This window comes from Episyrphus balteatus, chromosome 4, assembly GCF_945859705.1.
Source record: "Episyrphus balteatus chromosome 4, idEpiBalt1.1, whole genome shotgun sequence".
In the NCBI taxonomy this organism is placed as follows: Eukaryota; Metazoa; Arthropoda; class Insecta; order Diptera; family Syrphidae; genus Episyrphus; species Episyrphus balteatus.
The window spans coordinates 44556022-44572399 of record NC_079137.1 but is presented as its reverse complement, the minus strand read 5'-3'; the positions used below and the strand labels follow the sequence as shown (position 1 = coordinate 44572399).

General features: G+C 29.2%; 1 protein-coding gene across 2 annotated transcripts in view; it reads left to right on the top strand.

Moving 5' to 3' along the window:
* LOC129917968 (uncharacterized) overlaps window positions 1–16378 on the top strand; it is a 262693-nt gene that overhangs the window by 154093 nt on the left and 92222 nt on the right. For both annotated transcript variants that reach the window (XM_055998235.1, XM_055998234.1), the window contains exons 3-4: window positions 964–1183; window positions 1257–1642. In XM_055998235.1, the coding sequence (XP_055854210.1) occupies window positions 964–1183; window positions 1257–1642 (606 nt within the window). The remainder of the gene's footprint in view (window positions 1–963; window positions 1184–1256; window positions 1643–16378) is intronic.

Sequence of the window (16378 nt, the reverse complement as noted above, 5' to 3'; positions counted from 1 at the left end):
AAATTGATTTTTTAATCTGAAGTCCAATCAGCTATAATCCGAATCCTTCTGAATGATTTTAAAATTTTTCTCGACTCACGAAGCTTAATTATTAAAAAAAAATAGTGGTCTGAAATAGCTTCCTTGAGGAATTTTGGATTAAATTTGTTAATAAGCCACTACGCAAATAAATTACAATAAATGCATATTTGATAAAAAAAAATTATTAAAATTTCCCAATTTACATATATATTTGCAATAAAGTAATGCCATAAACTGCCTTTATGTTCTAGTTCATGGTGAAATTTCCCCATATCTCATTTTAACAAACTAACTGTGAATTTTTAAGGTTTTTTAAGATCAAGTCATTAGGTTTCATTATTTTATCAGCAAAAAAATAAGTTTTCAGTTGTAAAAAAATGTAACACATACGCCACAGTGACCGTTTATGTGTAAAATGCAAAAAAAAAACTATACCTAAAAAAATAAGTTTTACAAATTACCAAGTAATGAAATCAGTTGAACTAGTTGACAACTACTGAACTTTAAGGTGTATAATTAGAAGTGCATAATATAATTATAGATTTTAACATTTTGAAGCACTCGCCTGCTGCAAAAATTCTTTCAGACTACGAGCTCTTCTCAATCAAAAACTGTTTAAATGTGAACTGTTTCATTTATAGCAAACACTGTTCGGATAGTGACAGAAATGAGCTTGAAAAAATAACAAACACAAAATAAGACCCCTTTTTAGGCGCCCATTAAAAAAAAGAGATATAATTGTATTATAATTTCACATTGGGCGCCACTTTTAAGTTGTATGATTGCTGAATAAATTAGAGTACGCAATCCTACAAAATAGTTACTGTAATAATATTTAACTCTCATGAAGCTGAAAAAAAAAAAACATTTTCGTCAAATATTTTTATAAAAAATTTATTTTTGACATAACTCATTTATGTTTTATTTTTAATTTACTTCCAGGCAACTCGTGCAGCAGAAAATGAACGTTACTACTCGCTGCGTAAACGACCAGCACCAGTGGCCGAACGTACAACATTTGTTTGTTATACATGTGGCGGCGATACGCCATCATCTCAATTACGCTTAGTCTATTGTTGTCAAAATGGCGAACGAGAGCCTTATTATCCTTTTATCAAAACAATGAAACCATTTAAAAATGCTAGTCCCATAAGTCCGCAGGGTAAGTATTTTCATTTTCTGTCAAAATTATGTACATATATTTTTTCTAAAAATTCCTCCTTATTTTCTACCAGGCATGGTGCAAATATGTTCCTCGTGCTATGATAAGCACTCACATTTAGCCGAAGGTGGTACACCAGCTATAAGCAGCATAGACGGTCTAAATAATAGCAACAGCAGCGGTAGCGGCTTGATGTTCAATTCAAGTGGTGCCGTTGTAAGTGGCGGCGGCGGCATCAGTAGTGGCAATCCAAATGTCACAAGCGTTTGTAGTGGCGGCGGTGCTGCTGGTGTAATTGGTGGAGGAGGTGTTGGTGGTGGTGGTGGTGTTGGTGGTCAACATATCATCACACCAACAGGTGGCAGTAGTGGCAATGGCGGCGGCGGAAATGGCGGTCGCTATACACCCTCGGAGAAATCACTAGCCAATTCGGATTCAACGAGTAATGTTAGATTTAAGGTAAGTCAAGTTGAATTAATTGAAAAATTTTATATTTTACAAAGTGAAAGGCATTAGAGAGTATACAAAAGGGTATACCGCCCCGCCCCCTCCCCCTCTGGCATCACAGCCAAAAGCAATTTATATTTCGTTTGGCCCTGACCTGACTGACTCTGGACTGGATTGCAATATATTATTATATCCTCTTGTTTCTAATGGACGATAATTCCATTTTCTCTCTATCCCTCTCTCACTCTATTTCATTTTGTGTATTGTGGTGTCGACTTAATTATGTTAATTTGTTTCCTCCTTTTGAGTATAGTGCTATAGTGCTGGGACTCTGTTTGTGTCCGTCGTCCGTTTGCTGTGTTTCATGTTTGCTCAAGTAAACACAATGATTGAAACGAAAACAAACAGAAAATGAAATCGCCAGACAATGGGGGCAATTTGTGAGCTCAGAGTGCGAACGTGTGTGTTTTGACAAGAGTCAAGTTGACATTTGACACCGGCCAACCGGGACAAATTGCTTTGAACTTCTTTCATTCTCATTCTATCTCTCTAGGGTATGTTTTCGTGTCATGCGATATTTTTTTGTTGACAAAGAAATAAAAAAAAAACGAAGGTTTGAGCGAAAATTAGTTTAGCGGATATTACAGGGTGTTTCAAGTTTTGTTTAGTGTCTAGTTTAGTTTGAATTTGCTCATGTTGAGTAGAGAAAAAATAAAAGGGATTATTTTAGAGGACTGTCAAAGCTTTAAGATGATTTATAGGGTACTGTACGACTTCTTATCCAAGAAGCTAATTTATCAGTGGTTGCTAAACTTTTTTTTTGAATCAATTATTCAGAAAAAGATTTTAACTATGGGCTTGCCTTAAATGGAAGTCTTTGGTTCATGAGTCGTGAGTGTGTTTTTTTTTTTATTTATTAGGTCATCGCCTACATGATTTTGTGTTTGCGTGTGTAGACATCCAAACAGAGAGCATCACATCGTTAATCATATGATATTTTTTTTTTGTTTTTTCATATTTTTTCTCGTAATTGTAGTTCTTGTTTTGTTTTTTTTTTTTTCTTTTTTTGTAGGGGCGGACTTTGACCGCCCATAGTGGGATAGCAGTAAAAAGACATCTACCTAATATGGTAGTCAATAATACCTAATAATTTTTAAAAAATTCTTTTTTTTTTTTTTCGTTTCATTTGTAAACATTAATTCTATTTAATGTGGTGGCGCCTCTGTCTATGTTTTGATTGACGTCGTGCTTAATAGCTTCAATAATCTAATGGGTCAATCGAAATTATAAACGAGGTCAGAGGCGATTGATTGAAATGTGTGAAGATATAATAGATGGATTTTTTTGTCATTAAATGTAGGTTGAGTAGAATTTAATGTATGGATTTAATAGAATAGAAATAGGATAGAAATTTGGTAATGTAAAAGATTTGCGCTACTTTTATTTGAACCTTAGAAACCCGTTCCTTATTTCGATGTTGATGGAAGAATTTCTTGTTCTTAAAAGAATTTAGTTTACCGACCAAACAAAAATGACTCAAGGAGTTCTCGAATTTTAGTTATTTATTCCAGCCAAATTGTACAAATGTACAGAAACGGATAAGACAAAAATTATTAGTAATTGTTTCTTCTTTTTAAAAATACAATTTGTTATTAAAAAAGAAGCTTACTTTTCAAACAATACTCTAAAATACAAAAAAGGGCATTTTTAAAACAATAAATTATAAAATAAGCCATTAAAATCAATTGCTCCAGAAATTTTCATGTTCATATGAGCCAACCTCTTTTCCAGCCACCAGTGGTCTATTTCACCAAATTACAATTAAAATAACAAATTTGTATTTGTGGCTTACCTTTACAAATTTGTTAACTGATTTTCTGTTTCTTAAACTATAAATTTAGTTCCACCAAATTTGTTGAAAAGAGAAAAAAATTAAGGGAAATTGTATTTGTTATATACAATTACAAGAAAAACCGGTTTGACTATTTAATTTGGAAAGTTGTAAATGACAACTGTTTTTCACAAATTTGTTTGCTTCTGAAACATCACGGGTTTAATATTCGTGATAAAAAAGAAGAAGCGTTTAAATGGGGGTTAAAATTACGGGTGGTAATGTCGTTTTCGATTGGCTTCACTCAAGAATTCACTCATTCTGAAATCCAATGAAACGGTTTGAATCTTTTTCACTCAATTCTGAAATTTTATATCTGTGTTGGTTGATGTATAATCAAATACAATTTTTTTTTTTTCTTTTATACTTTGAAATTTTTTTTGACGTTTAAGTATTAAAATATGTATTAGTGATTTTGAGTGAATTCTTATTTGAAATCAGAAACAGAATTTCTCTTCTGAGAAGCGTTCTATTTAACATGTACGTGAAGTTAAAACACTTTTATAAATACTTTCTGGATGGCAAATCGAAAACGACATAAGATTTCGTTTCAAGAAAAATAGGTTAAAATATAAGTCTATGTGTTTTGCCTTTTAAGTTGTCAAAGTTATTATTCTTTTCTTCTTCTTCATCTTTGTTTGCAATTCAATTAAGTCATTGGTCTCATCTTGTCGGGAAATGTTTGTTAAAATTATGCAGCACTTAATAATTTGAATTGTTTTCTTTGGTTGCACTCTCAAATGGTTGAGGTATAGACATTTTATTTTAAGAATACAAATCGCATTCCCTATTATCCTCCTTGTTGATTTGTGCGCTCTATTATAACGGTCGATAACTGGAGATGTGGTTTTCCTAACCGGTGTTATCAGCCAATCTTTTAATGGACCTGTGACTACTGGCAAAATGCATTGAGGAAAAGGTCGACATTCGTTTTATCATTTCCTCTGCCTTAGCACGTTTAAACCAACACTTTACCTTGAAAATAAAAGAATTTGAAATTTCATAATTAATTCGCAGTCGATATATTTTTCTTTGCCTATTAAAATCTTCACTTATAACGTCGGTGCTACTATGCATCTTGCTTAAGGTCGTTTTAAGGTTTTAAATGAGATTTCTTATGAAAATTACAAGTTGTAATTTAATCTACAAACGATCTTTCTACTGCAAGAAATTTTCAGTAACTGAACAAATTTGTAAAAATTTTTGATTTCGTGAAACACAAACTTACAAAAAAATATAAATTTTAACAAATTTGTAAGTGTACGCAACAAAGAAAATTAAATTTTGGTGAAACTGAAATAATGAAATTTCTACAAATTTCCCTTTGTAAGCAACAAATGCATTTTTGTAATACAAAGAATTTGTGAAACAGAAAAAATCGTTATTTCCACAAATTTGTCAAAAAAGTGCTTGTAATCTACAATTTGTAAGTTGGTGAAATAGACCACAGGTAATCCCAACAAATTTTGTTTTATACCAAAATTTGCGACTTGTGATTTAAATTCACCACACTAAAGTTAAAATTTTCTTAACTTAAAAAAAGAGGTTGAAAACGTTGTTTAAATTTATTTTCCCACTTAAGTTTTTAAAATTTTATTTCATTACTGATTCAAAGAAAAAAAAGTTCAATATGAAAGTCGTAAAAGGGAATTTTTCTAAGAATTCAAAGTTTCGCAAAAAGTGCCATCGATAAACTTTCATAAACTGTTTCCGATCCCAATAAAATTATCAATACAAATTTTTCTTAACCTGAAAGAATTTTACAATTTAATCGACATCATTCAACCGCTGTCATTGAAGGTTAAACACATGTGATAATTATTGTTTAAACACATTTTTCTTTCTCTTAATAAACAAACGACAAAAAACCTACATAAATCTCTTCCAACCAAAAAAAAAAAAACACGTAACAAATCGATATTCTGGGTGGCTCTGACTCTGACTCTATCGACATCATCCAGATCAACATCTGAATCGACAATATCAAAATTATTATTATTATATACAACTAACACGCGAAATTGCTTAGAGGTTAATTAGGTTTTAGCGATAACCTCTTGAGCTTTGTTCATTGAACGTGAATGTCAGTGTTCTATAGCATTTCTCTCTTCCTCAGGCGTTTCGGTGTTCTAAATTAAATATTCTAACCCTCCTTCCCCACTAAATTTTCATCATCATCAGTTTGAAACAAAGTGTCGTAATCTGAGCGAAAATACTTCATAATTTGTGTTTATGTATGTGTTTTGGAATTTCAGGAACAAGAATTGTTGTTGTTTTCGTTCAAGTTTTGAACTTCAATTATATATTGAATATTGAGATAATGATGCAATCTGCAATGAATATTTCAGAGCTTTATAGAGAAAAGTGTAAAATTCATTTTAATTATTATTTCGTGATAGATTTTTAAATAATAATTATTCGTTACAAGGACGTTTAATAAAAATCATGATTAATAAATAATTTACTGCAAATGAAGTTACTTGTAGCTTTGATATGATTAAATATATAAATGTCCTGCAATAAATTACAAAATCTTAAGACTTTTTGATAATATAGGCGGAGCACGTCATAAACAATGAATGGGTCTTTGAACTTTAAGAAGAAGATAATAATTTTATTACAATTTCATGTCAAAAAGGAAACCTTAAAACGTGCCAATGCGGTGTGAAAGATGATTAAATGATGAAATTATTCAATTTATTTTCAAAGGTTTTTGAATTTTTGTGGTTTCAAATGATTTATCTTTTATTTTATTGATTTGGTAAAAAATAATTATTTGAATCAATTAATTAAACCCACCTTCTAAGAAAAAATGAAAACGAGTTCATAATTACAATCAAATTTTATCTTTTGTGTTTATTTTCAAAAATTCAAAATTCTAAATTACTAACTAAAAGGTTTTTTTGAAATTTAAAAAAGTCGTTTTTTTTAATTAAAACAAATATTTTCCATATTTTCTTACTTCAATATCTAATATCACATCCGTTACATTGATTGAAGTTGATATCACACCCGTAACGTTTATTGACAAACGAACAACAGACAGATTCTCTTGCGATTCTCTTTTCGTTGCCAGGATATTACGTGATTAAAGATCATCGATATTTCAAGATATTACCTGTAGATAATATCAATGTCACAAACGGCTATGATCCTAGATCTGTTTCATAGACTTTATATGTATATGTGGGTGATGGGTGTCACAATTAATCTCCATTAATCTAAGTTAATCGAAAACAAGATCAACAGTCAACCTTTCGTAATCTAACCAAACTTTGATTTGTCACACCCGTAACAGTATTAAAACAAATATTTTCTTAATTTTGAATCGTATTATGTCCCTTTGTGAAAAGAGCCCTAAGGATAAACATTCCGATGCACATTTAGAAAAAAATTAATATGATTTACTAGTTAAATAATGTAAATGTGTCACACCCGTAACACAACTTACTAGAGCTAAATCAATTAAGTTTAATTCTATTAATATTCAATAATGTTTAAATAATTCACAGAATAAAGAGCAAAACTGTCACACCCGTGACAATGAAATATCTCTAATTGTACTGAAAAAAAAAGCATATGAACGAGTAAAGTAATTTTAAGGGTGGTCATATCATTTAAGTTTTGAGCTGCATTCCTTAGAAAATCAGCGGAATTGTCACAATTTATTTTATATCTACAAAAAAAGTCAAGTTCATGCACCATTGTTTAATCTCTATGGAAATTTTTGTCGATTTATTTTTTTGTATATTAAAGCATTTTTAACAGAAACACACTTTATTCCTGATGATAAATCTCAAATTAAAAACTCCAGCACGACAACACCACTCGTGTGATATCAAAATTTCTGATTAGATAACCTTCCTTTGCTAATCTTAAATAAAGAGTCAAATCTGTTTATCGATACATCTTGCACTCAAAATTGCGTTCTATTGCACGTGGACATAAAGTTTTCCATCTAAAATCACGTTCATTCAAGCACAGAGCAAGCATTTTGAATATTATGAGCTGTTTCCATAGCTAATTCATTATAATATCTAATCAGAAACTATTGATTAAATGGAAGCTATGCACGATAAATCTGTATTCCTTTAAGCTACATAATATATTTAAAAAGAAAAAAGTTTAACCGTACTCATGTTTTGGGAAATAAAATTGAAACAATTTCCGTTTATAGTCAGGTAGGTTAGGTTGCGTTTTCAAAATGTCTGTAACACCGACTGTACAATGAGAAAAAATAACTCTAGGGATAACTTTACTTTACTTCTAGTAAATTTAAATATAATATAGTTAAATATACTAGAAATTAGTTAAACATACCAGAAATTAAGTTAAATTTACCACGAAGTTATCTCTGCGATATTTTCTCTCTGTGTTTGGTGTTAGTAATGGCGGCAATTTTTAACTACCTTGTTACTTTTTATGACTAAAGACAGAATTGGATTCAAAGTTCTTTTTTATCAATATTTGGGTATAAATCTTATTTAAAATTAAGTTGAGTCTAAAAATATGACCAAACTACTTTTTTTTCTTTTTCTTCTTAATAACTGTTAGGACTGAAAATTTACTTAATCAAATAATAAACTCATTTAAATAAAAAATTTATTAGAAACCTGAAACTGCAAAAATTAAAAAAAAAATGTATTTGACATTCATATTTGCAACGTCATATTTAAGGCTATATAACAACCGTGTGATAACAAAACTCAGAAAGGTTCATGACTGGTTATTTATAAATAAAAATAAACACCATCATTTTATACGATGTACTCGTATGTAGTACGAATATAATAATATTTATCAAGTAATCAATCAAGAACTCTTTTTTTTTTCTTTGAATATGAAGGCCGCTTATCTAATCACAAAATGATGAAAAACGAAAAAAAATAAAAATAAAACAATGTTAAGCCTATGATAGCGTTATCACAAGGGTCAATTGAAGGGGGAAGTGTTTATAATTTGTTTGGAAATTATCGTGATTTGTGATCCAATTACACCATTGAAATAAATATTTAAAAAAATTATCAATGTTTGTTTAGAATAAAAACAAATATAATAGAAATTAATTGAAGTATTTTATATGGAACGTGGAGGGTATCCAAGTTAGACATCTAATTTCGTAATCACAAATTTATTGATAAATTTATTATCTGACTAAGTGTGACTTATCAAGTGGGTAATTTTTTTTAATTGCAATTTATGTATGTAGGAGTAGGTAGATACTATGATGCAAGTTTGAAAAATACAAAAAAAAAAAAATAATTCTGTTAATCGCACTCTTCATTTGGCTGTTAGTAACCAAGGAAAAATGGGTACCCATTTTCGTCCATGTTGGACTAATTTCATTGAAATTTTTTTTCCAAGTATTGAAGGGGATTTAGAAATTGACCATCGAGAAACGAAATTACATTTAGCATTTACGAATATATATAAGGCGCTTAGAAGATGAAGATAAAGTGCTAAGTGAAATTAAAAAAAAAAAAAAAAAAAAAACAATTTAGTAATCATGTTTTTTTTTTTGCCTTCAAACAAAGTCTGTGGAGCTACTGAAATGTAGGTATATACTAAAAGAAAGTAGAGTCACAAGAAAAGTTTTGGTTTGGGAGAAAGTTTATGTCACCTGTTCTCAAAAACTCAAAAAAAATTTTTATCGATAAAATGGCGGAAAGGGGTCGAATGATCCTGGATTGACCTCGAAAAAATTGGTTGAACATGAACAATTTCTTCGAGAAAACATCTTAAGTGATGAAGCGGATTTTTTTCAGCAAAAAGAAAAACCACTCCAAACAAACAAAAAGAAAGACCGTTGCAAAAAAGTTCTTAAGAATGGTATTAATAGGCTGCTATTTAAGTGTAATTACAAAAAAAATCATAAAAAAAATTTGGTACAACACCACACAGAATTGCTAATTGATTGTTTTGACTAAACAAAATAAAAGACAACTAACTTCAAAAGCGTGCAAAAACTAATTTTTAATCTTTTCAAAATTCTGTACCTACGCATTTTTTACGAAATTTTTTTAATAAATTTTAGTTAAAAATGTTCCAAATTGCTAGTGATTACAGAGAACCGTTGTAGAGACTCTATTTTGTTCTATTTTTTTATGAAATTCTTTTTAATTACACTAAACCTGTCTCATAACATTCTTTAGAAGTTTTATGTTACCACATTTTTTTCAATTTAAAATAAAACCTCAAAAATAAAAAAAAAAATCGAAATCGTTAGACCCGTTGGAACTTTTTTTTTTGAAAACTGTTTATTTTAATAACCAGGTACCAAATTTTATTCAAATAGTTTATCCTTCTGACATAGCCGTATTTAGGGGGGGGGTTTTGGGGGTTTAACCCCCCCCGAAATTTTTTTTTTCAGAAAATCAAAAGATATAGTATAAAAAAATACCTATAAGTCTAATATTTGCAGTACTAAATGGTTTGTTTTTGTATTTTAGTAATTTAATTACCTATCTGAAAATCTCGGGTTGGGGTCAAAATTCTGCCGGAGTCAAAATCCTGCTTTCAAAATTCTGCTTTACAAAATTCTGCTTTCAAAATTCTGCTTTTCAAAATTCTGTTTTTCAAAATTCTGCTTTTCATAATTCTGTTTTTCAAAATTCTGCAAAAAATTAAAAAAGGGTTTGGAAAATGTTAAAAAGCGCGCGCTTTTTAACATTTTCCAAACCGTTCTTTAATTTTTTGCAGACTTCTTAAAAATCATCTTCTTGAAAAATTATCTGCTTATTTGATAACTTACCTACATAATTTGTTATTCTTTGAATGTATATTAATTTTCTTTTTATAAATAAATAAATTTGAAAAAATTAAGAACAGGTTTTTAATACTAAACATTTCCGAAAATAATTCAAAATTTTTTAAAAGGACTATTTTGTATCAAACAACCGATGGGTTCCAATAAGTTATAGATTTTATTTGAAAAATATTTGCGACACTCAAATAAAAAAATTTGGGAAAGTACCAATGTTGAATTACATTAATGAGGTGTATTTTTCTTTAGTCAGCGCATATGCTATAAAAAAACAGAATTGGCAGAATTTTTTGTTCAAGAATAATGCTGGCAGAATTTTGAAAAGCAGAATTTTGAAAAACAGAATTTTCGTTAAAAAAGCAGAATTTTGAAAAGCAGAATTTTGAAAAGCAGAATTTTGAAGCCAGAATTTTGACCCGATCCCGAAAATCTCCCTAAAAGTCTCTACCAATTTCGTATCGTTTAAGAAGCTGTCGATGAAGTTTTTATAAGGAAAAACAACAATTTTGTGGTCCATTACAACGTTTGGTAAGGGATTTTCAAAAAACTAGTTTTTACCTCTTTGATCATTTCCTAAAGCACTATGTAAACACCTTAAAATGTTTTTTTTAAGAACCCTTTAAATAACACAAGTATTTATCTACAAGGTTTTTGATGTCGAGGCTAAACTATACTTTTTCAAAGGGTTGCTGAACTCGAATCCGAAGATAAAAATATTCGATCACATCTCGTTTTTTGAAATATTACCGTTAAATCTATTTAAGTCTTTCCGACATCTTATCCTTTTATTTCAGAGAGTACCTATGTAAAATTTTTCTTTATATTTTTAGCTTTCTATTAATCAAATTGTTTCAAATTAGAAAATTAGCTCATGCCAAACAACTTGGATTATTTAAAATTTTTAATTTTAAGTATTCCCGATTTAATTTAGAACTAAATTGATGTAATAGAATATATCAATTTTTTGCTACAAAATTTTAGTGGGAGAAAAATTTCATTTTTCAATGTTTTTATATATAAAATTGTGCGAAATAATTTTTTGTATAAAGCCTAATAATGGTTCAAATTTATTTCTTCAAAAAAATTTTCTTGCTCGCTAACGCTCGCAATTTATATCAAACATCTTATCACTCCTTGTACCAATTTAAACTAGAGATGCCGCCGAATATTCGGCCATTTTATATTCGGTACATTCTTAAATTCTTCTACGGTAAGCAGAGCTATTTTAAACTTTTAACTATGAATTTGTCTCCTAAAAAATACTTAAAAAGGATATTGACAAGTTTTTCGCTCTGACACAGTTCTAATGACCATTTGCTTTAGCGGAATTAAGAATCGACTGCAGTTACATATAAGGCGTGTTTTTTCTTCAACTCAGTAGCTACTCATTTTTTTATTTTATTCGAAAAACAATAAAAACAAATACTTACTTGTGTAATTTTTATTAATGTTTTGCGAATAAAATCAAAAATGAGTAGCAACTGAGTAATAGAAAAAACACGCCTATAGTTGATAAAAAAGTTTTGTGAATCTTAAAAAAAATTTTTTTTCAGTCTGAGGTAACCCCCCCCCGAAATGAAATCCTAGCTACGGCTATGCCTTCTGATACTTCTTATAACCAAAATTTTTTAAAAATTCACTCAAAAACTAATTTTTCAAAAATAATTTTTTTTTATATCTAAAAAATTTTTGTTTTTGAAAAAGTTTTAATTCATTTAAATTAATTTTTTATTTAAAATTTTTTTTTTTTTAATTCACTCAGTTTGTTTATTTTTTTTTAATTACTTTCAGTAGCCTTTTTTATGAAATAAAACTTATTTTTTTTTATGAAAATAAACTGGGCTTTAATAAAAAGCACAAAAAATCAATACTCATTAACGTGTTTTTTGACTTAAATGATATGAAAGTGTAAAAAACGAAGAAAATTGTGTTTGATGCAAAACTGTGGAGAAACGGTTGTCCGCAGAAAAAAAAAACTGTAATAAATTCTTGATTGGTTGTAAAAAAAATCTTTCGAATAAAACGTAGTTTGGCAAAGATAAGACCAGTTAAAGGACAAGAAAGAAAAAATCATAAAAACCGTGGTAACTCGAAAACGGAACGAAAACGAGAGAATTACCTCTTAAGTTTTTCGACTTAAAATGTCCTCAGGAATTCATGGTTTTCATTTGGGGCGGTGACTGTGGGACACCCTGTATAATAGCCAAAGTTCTGGAGCCACTCAAAAACCATAAAAAATCAGCAAAATTACCAGTTTTTCAAAAATTATTTTTAATTCAGGGATAATTAATACGTAATTTTTCATCGACTTTCCCTGGACTCCGAGGGATAAATCTTAATTTACTCCACTATTAAGATTTTTCAATTTGAAATATTGAAATCGACTTACGAAATTTTAGCAATTCAAAAAAGCGATGTTTATTGAAAAAAAAATCATTTCATTATTTTTTTTTTCGACGACAAACTGGTTGTCTTAACCTGATGAAAGTCAGTTAAGTATCAAGTGAAATAAGAATCTCAATCCCAAAATCAGCCTAGAAAACGTTTTTTTTTTTCTTTGGTAATACCCAAAAACCAGCAATATGTAAACAGCTGTAACAGCCTTCCAACTGAAAGTATGATTTAATCAAATTCAATTTAGCAAATGTTCTCTCCATAATCATCTCAAATTTTATTATATAACTCGATATTGTCAACAGTACCTACAATGTTTTTTTTTTTGTTTTTTCTTAATTGAACACAAACCAGTTTGCAAAATTTAAATTTAAACCAATTTTTTCCAAAATATTCCAACACCATCTGATGAAATCTAACTAAAGGTATACTATACCCACTTTTAATTTATCTTTAAAAAAAAAATGTTTGTGAAAATATAACAAATATTTGCATTCACAATCTTGTCATTTGTAGACATTTATTATTTCAAAAAAATTAAAGACAGAAAAAGAAAAACACATAAAACCCACTCTGTTTCAATATTGACACAAAACGCCTCTGGCCTCATTTACACTTAATCCGTCATCATTCATTCCGATCACCTGTTCAAATTGTGTGTCGAAATTATTAAAGCAACACACACCCTTACTCGTTATCTATTTGCCTTATTGTTTGATAACAGTTTCGTTGTTTGGTATATTTCGTGTTATTTTTATATCTAACTGGTATTTACCAAAAATAAAAAAAAAAATGTATAACAGAAAAAAGTGAAAATTTCAACAGATAACGGGGCGTATACTCAACTTTAAGATAAGCGTAATACAATTTTTTGTTTGTTTAATTTTAGTTTTAAGTGGGAACTTTACAAAAAATCATCTAACTAATATCTCATCAAACATTGTCTGATGACGAACTAAATACTTCTTAAATTACTGGTATTTTCTAGTTGACATATTATGAAGTCATATTATTTGCTTATCAGAAAATTTCAACTGACAACTTTTTTTTCCGTCGTCGTTGTCGTCGTAGATTGCTATAAATTTCAACCAACAAAAATTAAATTCTTAACAAAATATTGAATATGTGGGTTCTTATCGTTATCCGCCTACTGAAATTTAGTTCGAATATGAATAACACGTTCGATATTATTTTACACGATGTGCGATGTGTGATTTTCAATGTTTTATTGCGATGTTCAATTTAACCTATCAGCTTGTAATGTTTTTTTTTTTTTAATTTGATTAAACTTCTGGTTTATGTGACTATCTACTATCAGATAGATAATTTTTTAAACGAAAATACGATTTAATTTTGGACAAGTTTAACAAATTAATTAATTTTTTGATGAGTTTTTAGATAAACTAAATGAAATCTATATTTTACGAATGCAACGCAGAAAAAATGGACAATTATCGATTAAGGGATCTTTTAGCTTCTTTGTCCTCAGTCATCTAATTTCAATCCTAAAGCTTAATTTTTTAATTCTTCCGTATATCTTCAATCCCGAAATTTTGAATTTAGAAAATGCAGAATCCCGAAAATCTAGAACCCCGAAAATCCAAAATTCCAAAAACCCAGAATCCGGAAAATCCCGAAAACCCACAATCCTGAAAATCCGTAAAACACAAAATCCAGAAAACCCAGAATCCCGAAAACCCAGAATTGTGGAGTCAGCGGTTAATACGGACCTTGACTTTGTCTTTATCTAAAAATAGTTCCAAGAATATTGTTGACATTAAAAGTAATATCTCTAACGGAGACTAGCAAATATATTCATTCCACGTGCTCACTTCAAGCTAATCTGCTTCACATTACCCTCCACTTTTCAAAATTCCTCTACATTCCAAAATTTTGGCAAATATTTAATTTTTTGTTTGAAGTCAGAAAACATTGTTAGCCAAAATTGGAAGTTACACATTTAAATAAAAGTTTTATTATTTACTACAACAAAATAGGTGGTCCACATTACCCTAATTTTCTCTATTGATGAAAATCTGACTTTTCGAAAGCTATTCCCAACAATCTTCTTGAGTTTCAAAAAAAAAATGTATAAGTACCACCCTAATATAATTATATATTATGAAAAAAAAAACTGGTGATATTAAAATAGGTTTTAAAATTGGCTAAAATTTTCAAAGATTCTATCGTAAATTTTTTATAATTGCTAGTAAAAAGTCTAAACAATTATCAACCATCTGACAAGTATAGCAATTATCACTGCCAAAAGTGTTATCAGCAAACTTAAAAACACACATCCTACTCAAAACTTTGATAACGTCTTTAAACTTTCTGTGCCATTTCTTTCGACATATAAGAAGTTCAAAATAGTTCATAAGTTCTTATTTTTATTTTAGAATTCATTTGATTTAGCCGGATTCAGCTAGATTCGTTTTATTTATATTTTTTTTTTTTTTTTAATTTTTGTCATTATTGAAAAAGATGCAATTTCAAAAAATATTTTCCCAACCTTGACTTATCATTGATTGAACTTTTTGCTGGCTTTCAAAAATAATCCAACGATAAGCACGTATACTTAATTTTTTTTATTTATTTTCATTTTTGTAATTACTTTTTTGAAGTGAAGTCATTGAATTCAGCTGCTTGTTTGTATAGTCGATAGAGCAGTGTTACGTGGTAGTATTTTTTTCTCAGTAAATAGTTGTTTGGAAAATAATTTGTTTAGTTTATTGAACGCACCCTTGAATTTTTTTCTTACCCTCTGCCCTTTTTTTCAATTTGGTTTCTAAGCAAAGACGTAGTTGTAATTAAGTTGAAAATTGATAAGAATATTATTCAATATATTTGTTTGTATTTTGTTTTTTTTTTTTTTAAGAATTTGAGTGTTATTTGATATTTTGTTGATGAATTTGATTTAGTGTCTAAAAAAACTGAGTGGAAGTTCAAGTGAAGTTGAAAGTGCTTACGTTGAAAACAAAAAATCTAAACTTGGCATCACTTGAAATTGTCAAAAGAGTAAGGATGATGTGTGATATGAGTGAAACAAAAAATTACCAAGTTTTTTTTAATACCCCAATTACCTTTTAACTTCACTGATAAGAAAAAAAGACACAACCCTTGTCCCATCTTATTAACGTTGACGTTATGTTTTGTGTATTCAAAATTGACGTTTTTTTGGGTTGTGTTTATTTATTTTTTTTTTCGCCAAAAAATATGTTAAAATAAAAAAAAAGGTTTGAAGAGAATTTATGTGGCCCTGTAGTAGTTAAAACCTTTCTTTACATTTTCGTGTGTACAAAAAATGACGCCTTTACAAAGACATCAAAAATAAATAAATGGTGGACTGATTTGGCAGTCATTTGTGTTGAATTTTCTCAAAACAACTTGGCGCTTTTTTACACCACCCTTGGTTCGATTCAAAATTTGGCCACCGATGATGCATTTTAACTTTATTATTATTATTATGTTGTTTAACTTGAAAATGAAGAGCTAAACAGATATGCATTTTTCATGGCAATGAATCTCTTGGAGGCTTTGTCAATTACTCGCTAGAGGCAGTACCTTTGAAAAAAAAAACTTTTTATTTTATGTGATGAAGGCTGGTAATCGAACCCAGACCTCTGGTCCGTCACACAAACCATCGTGCCACGAGGTAGTAAGGTCTTACTTTTGAAACAAAACGAAATACATATTTATTTAC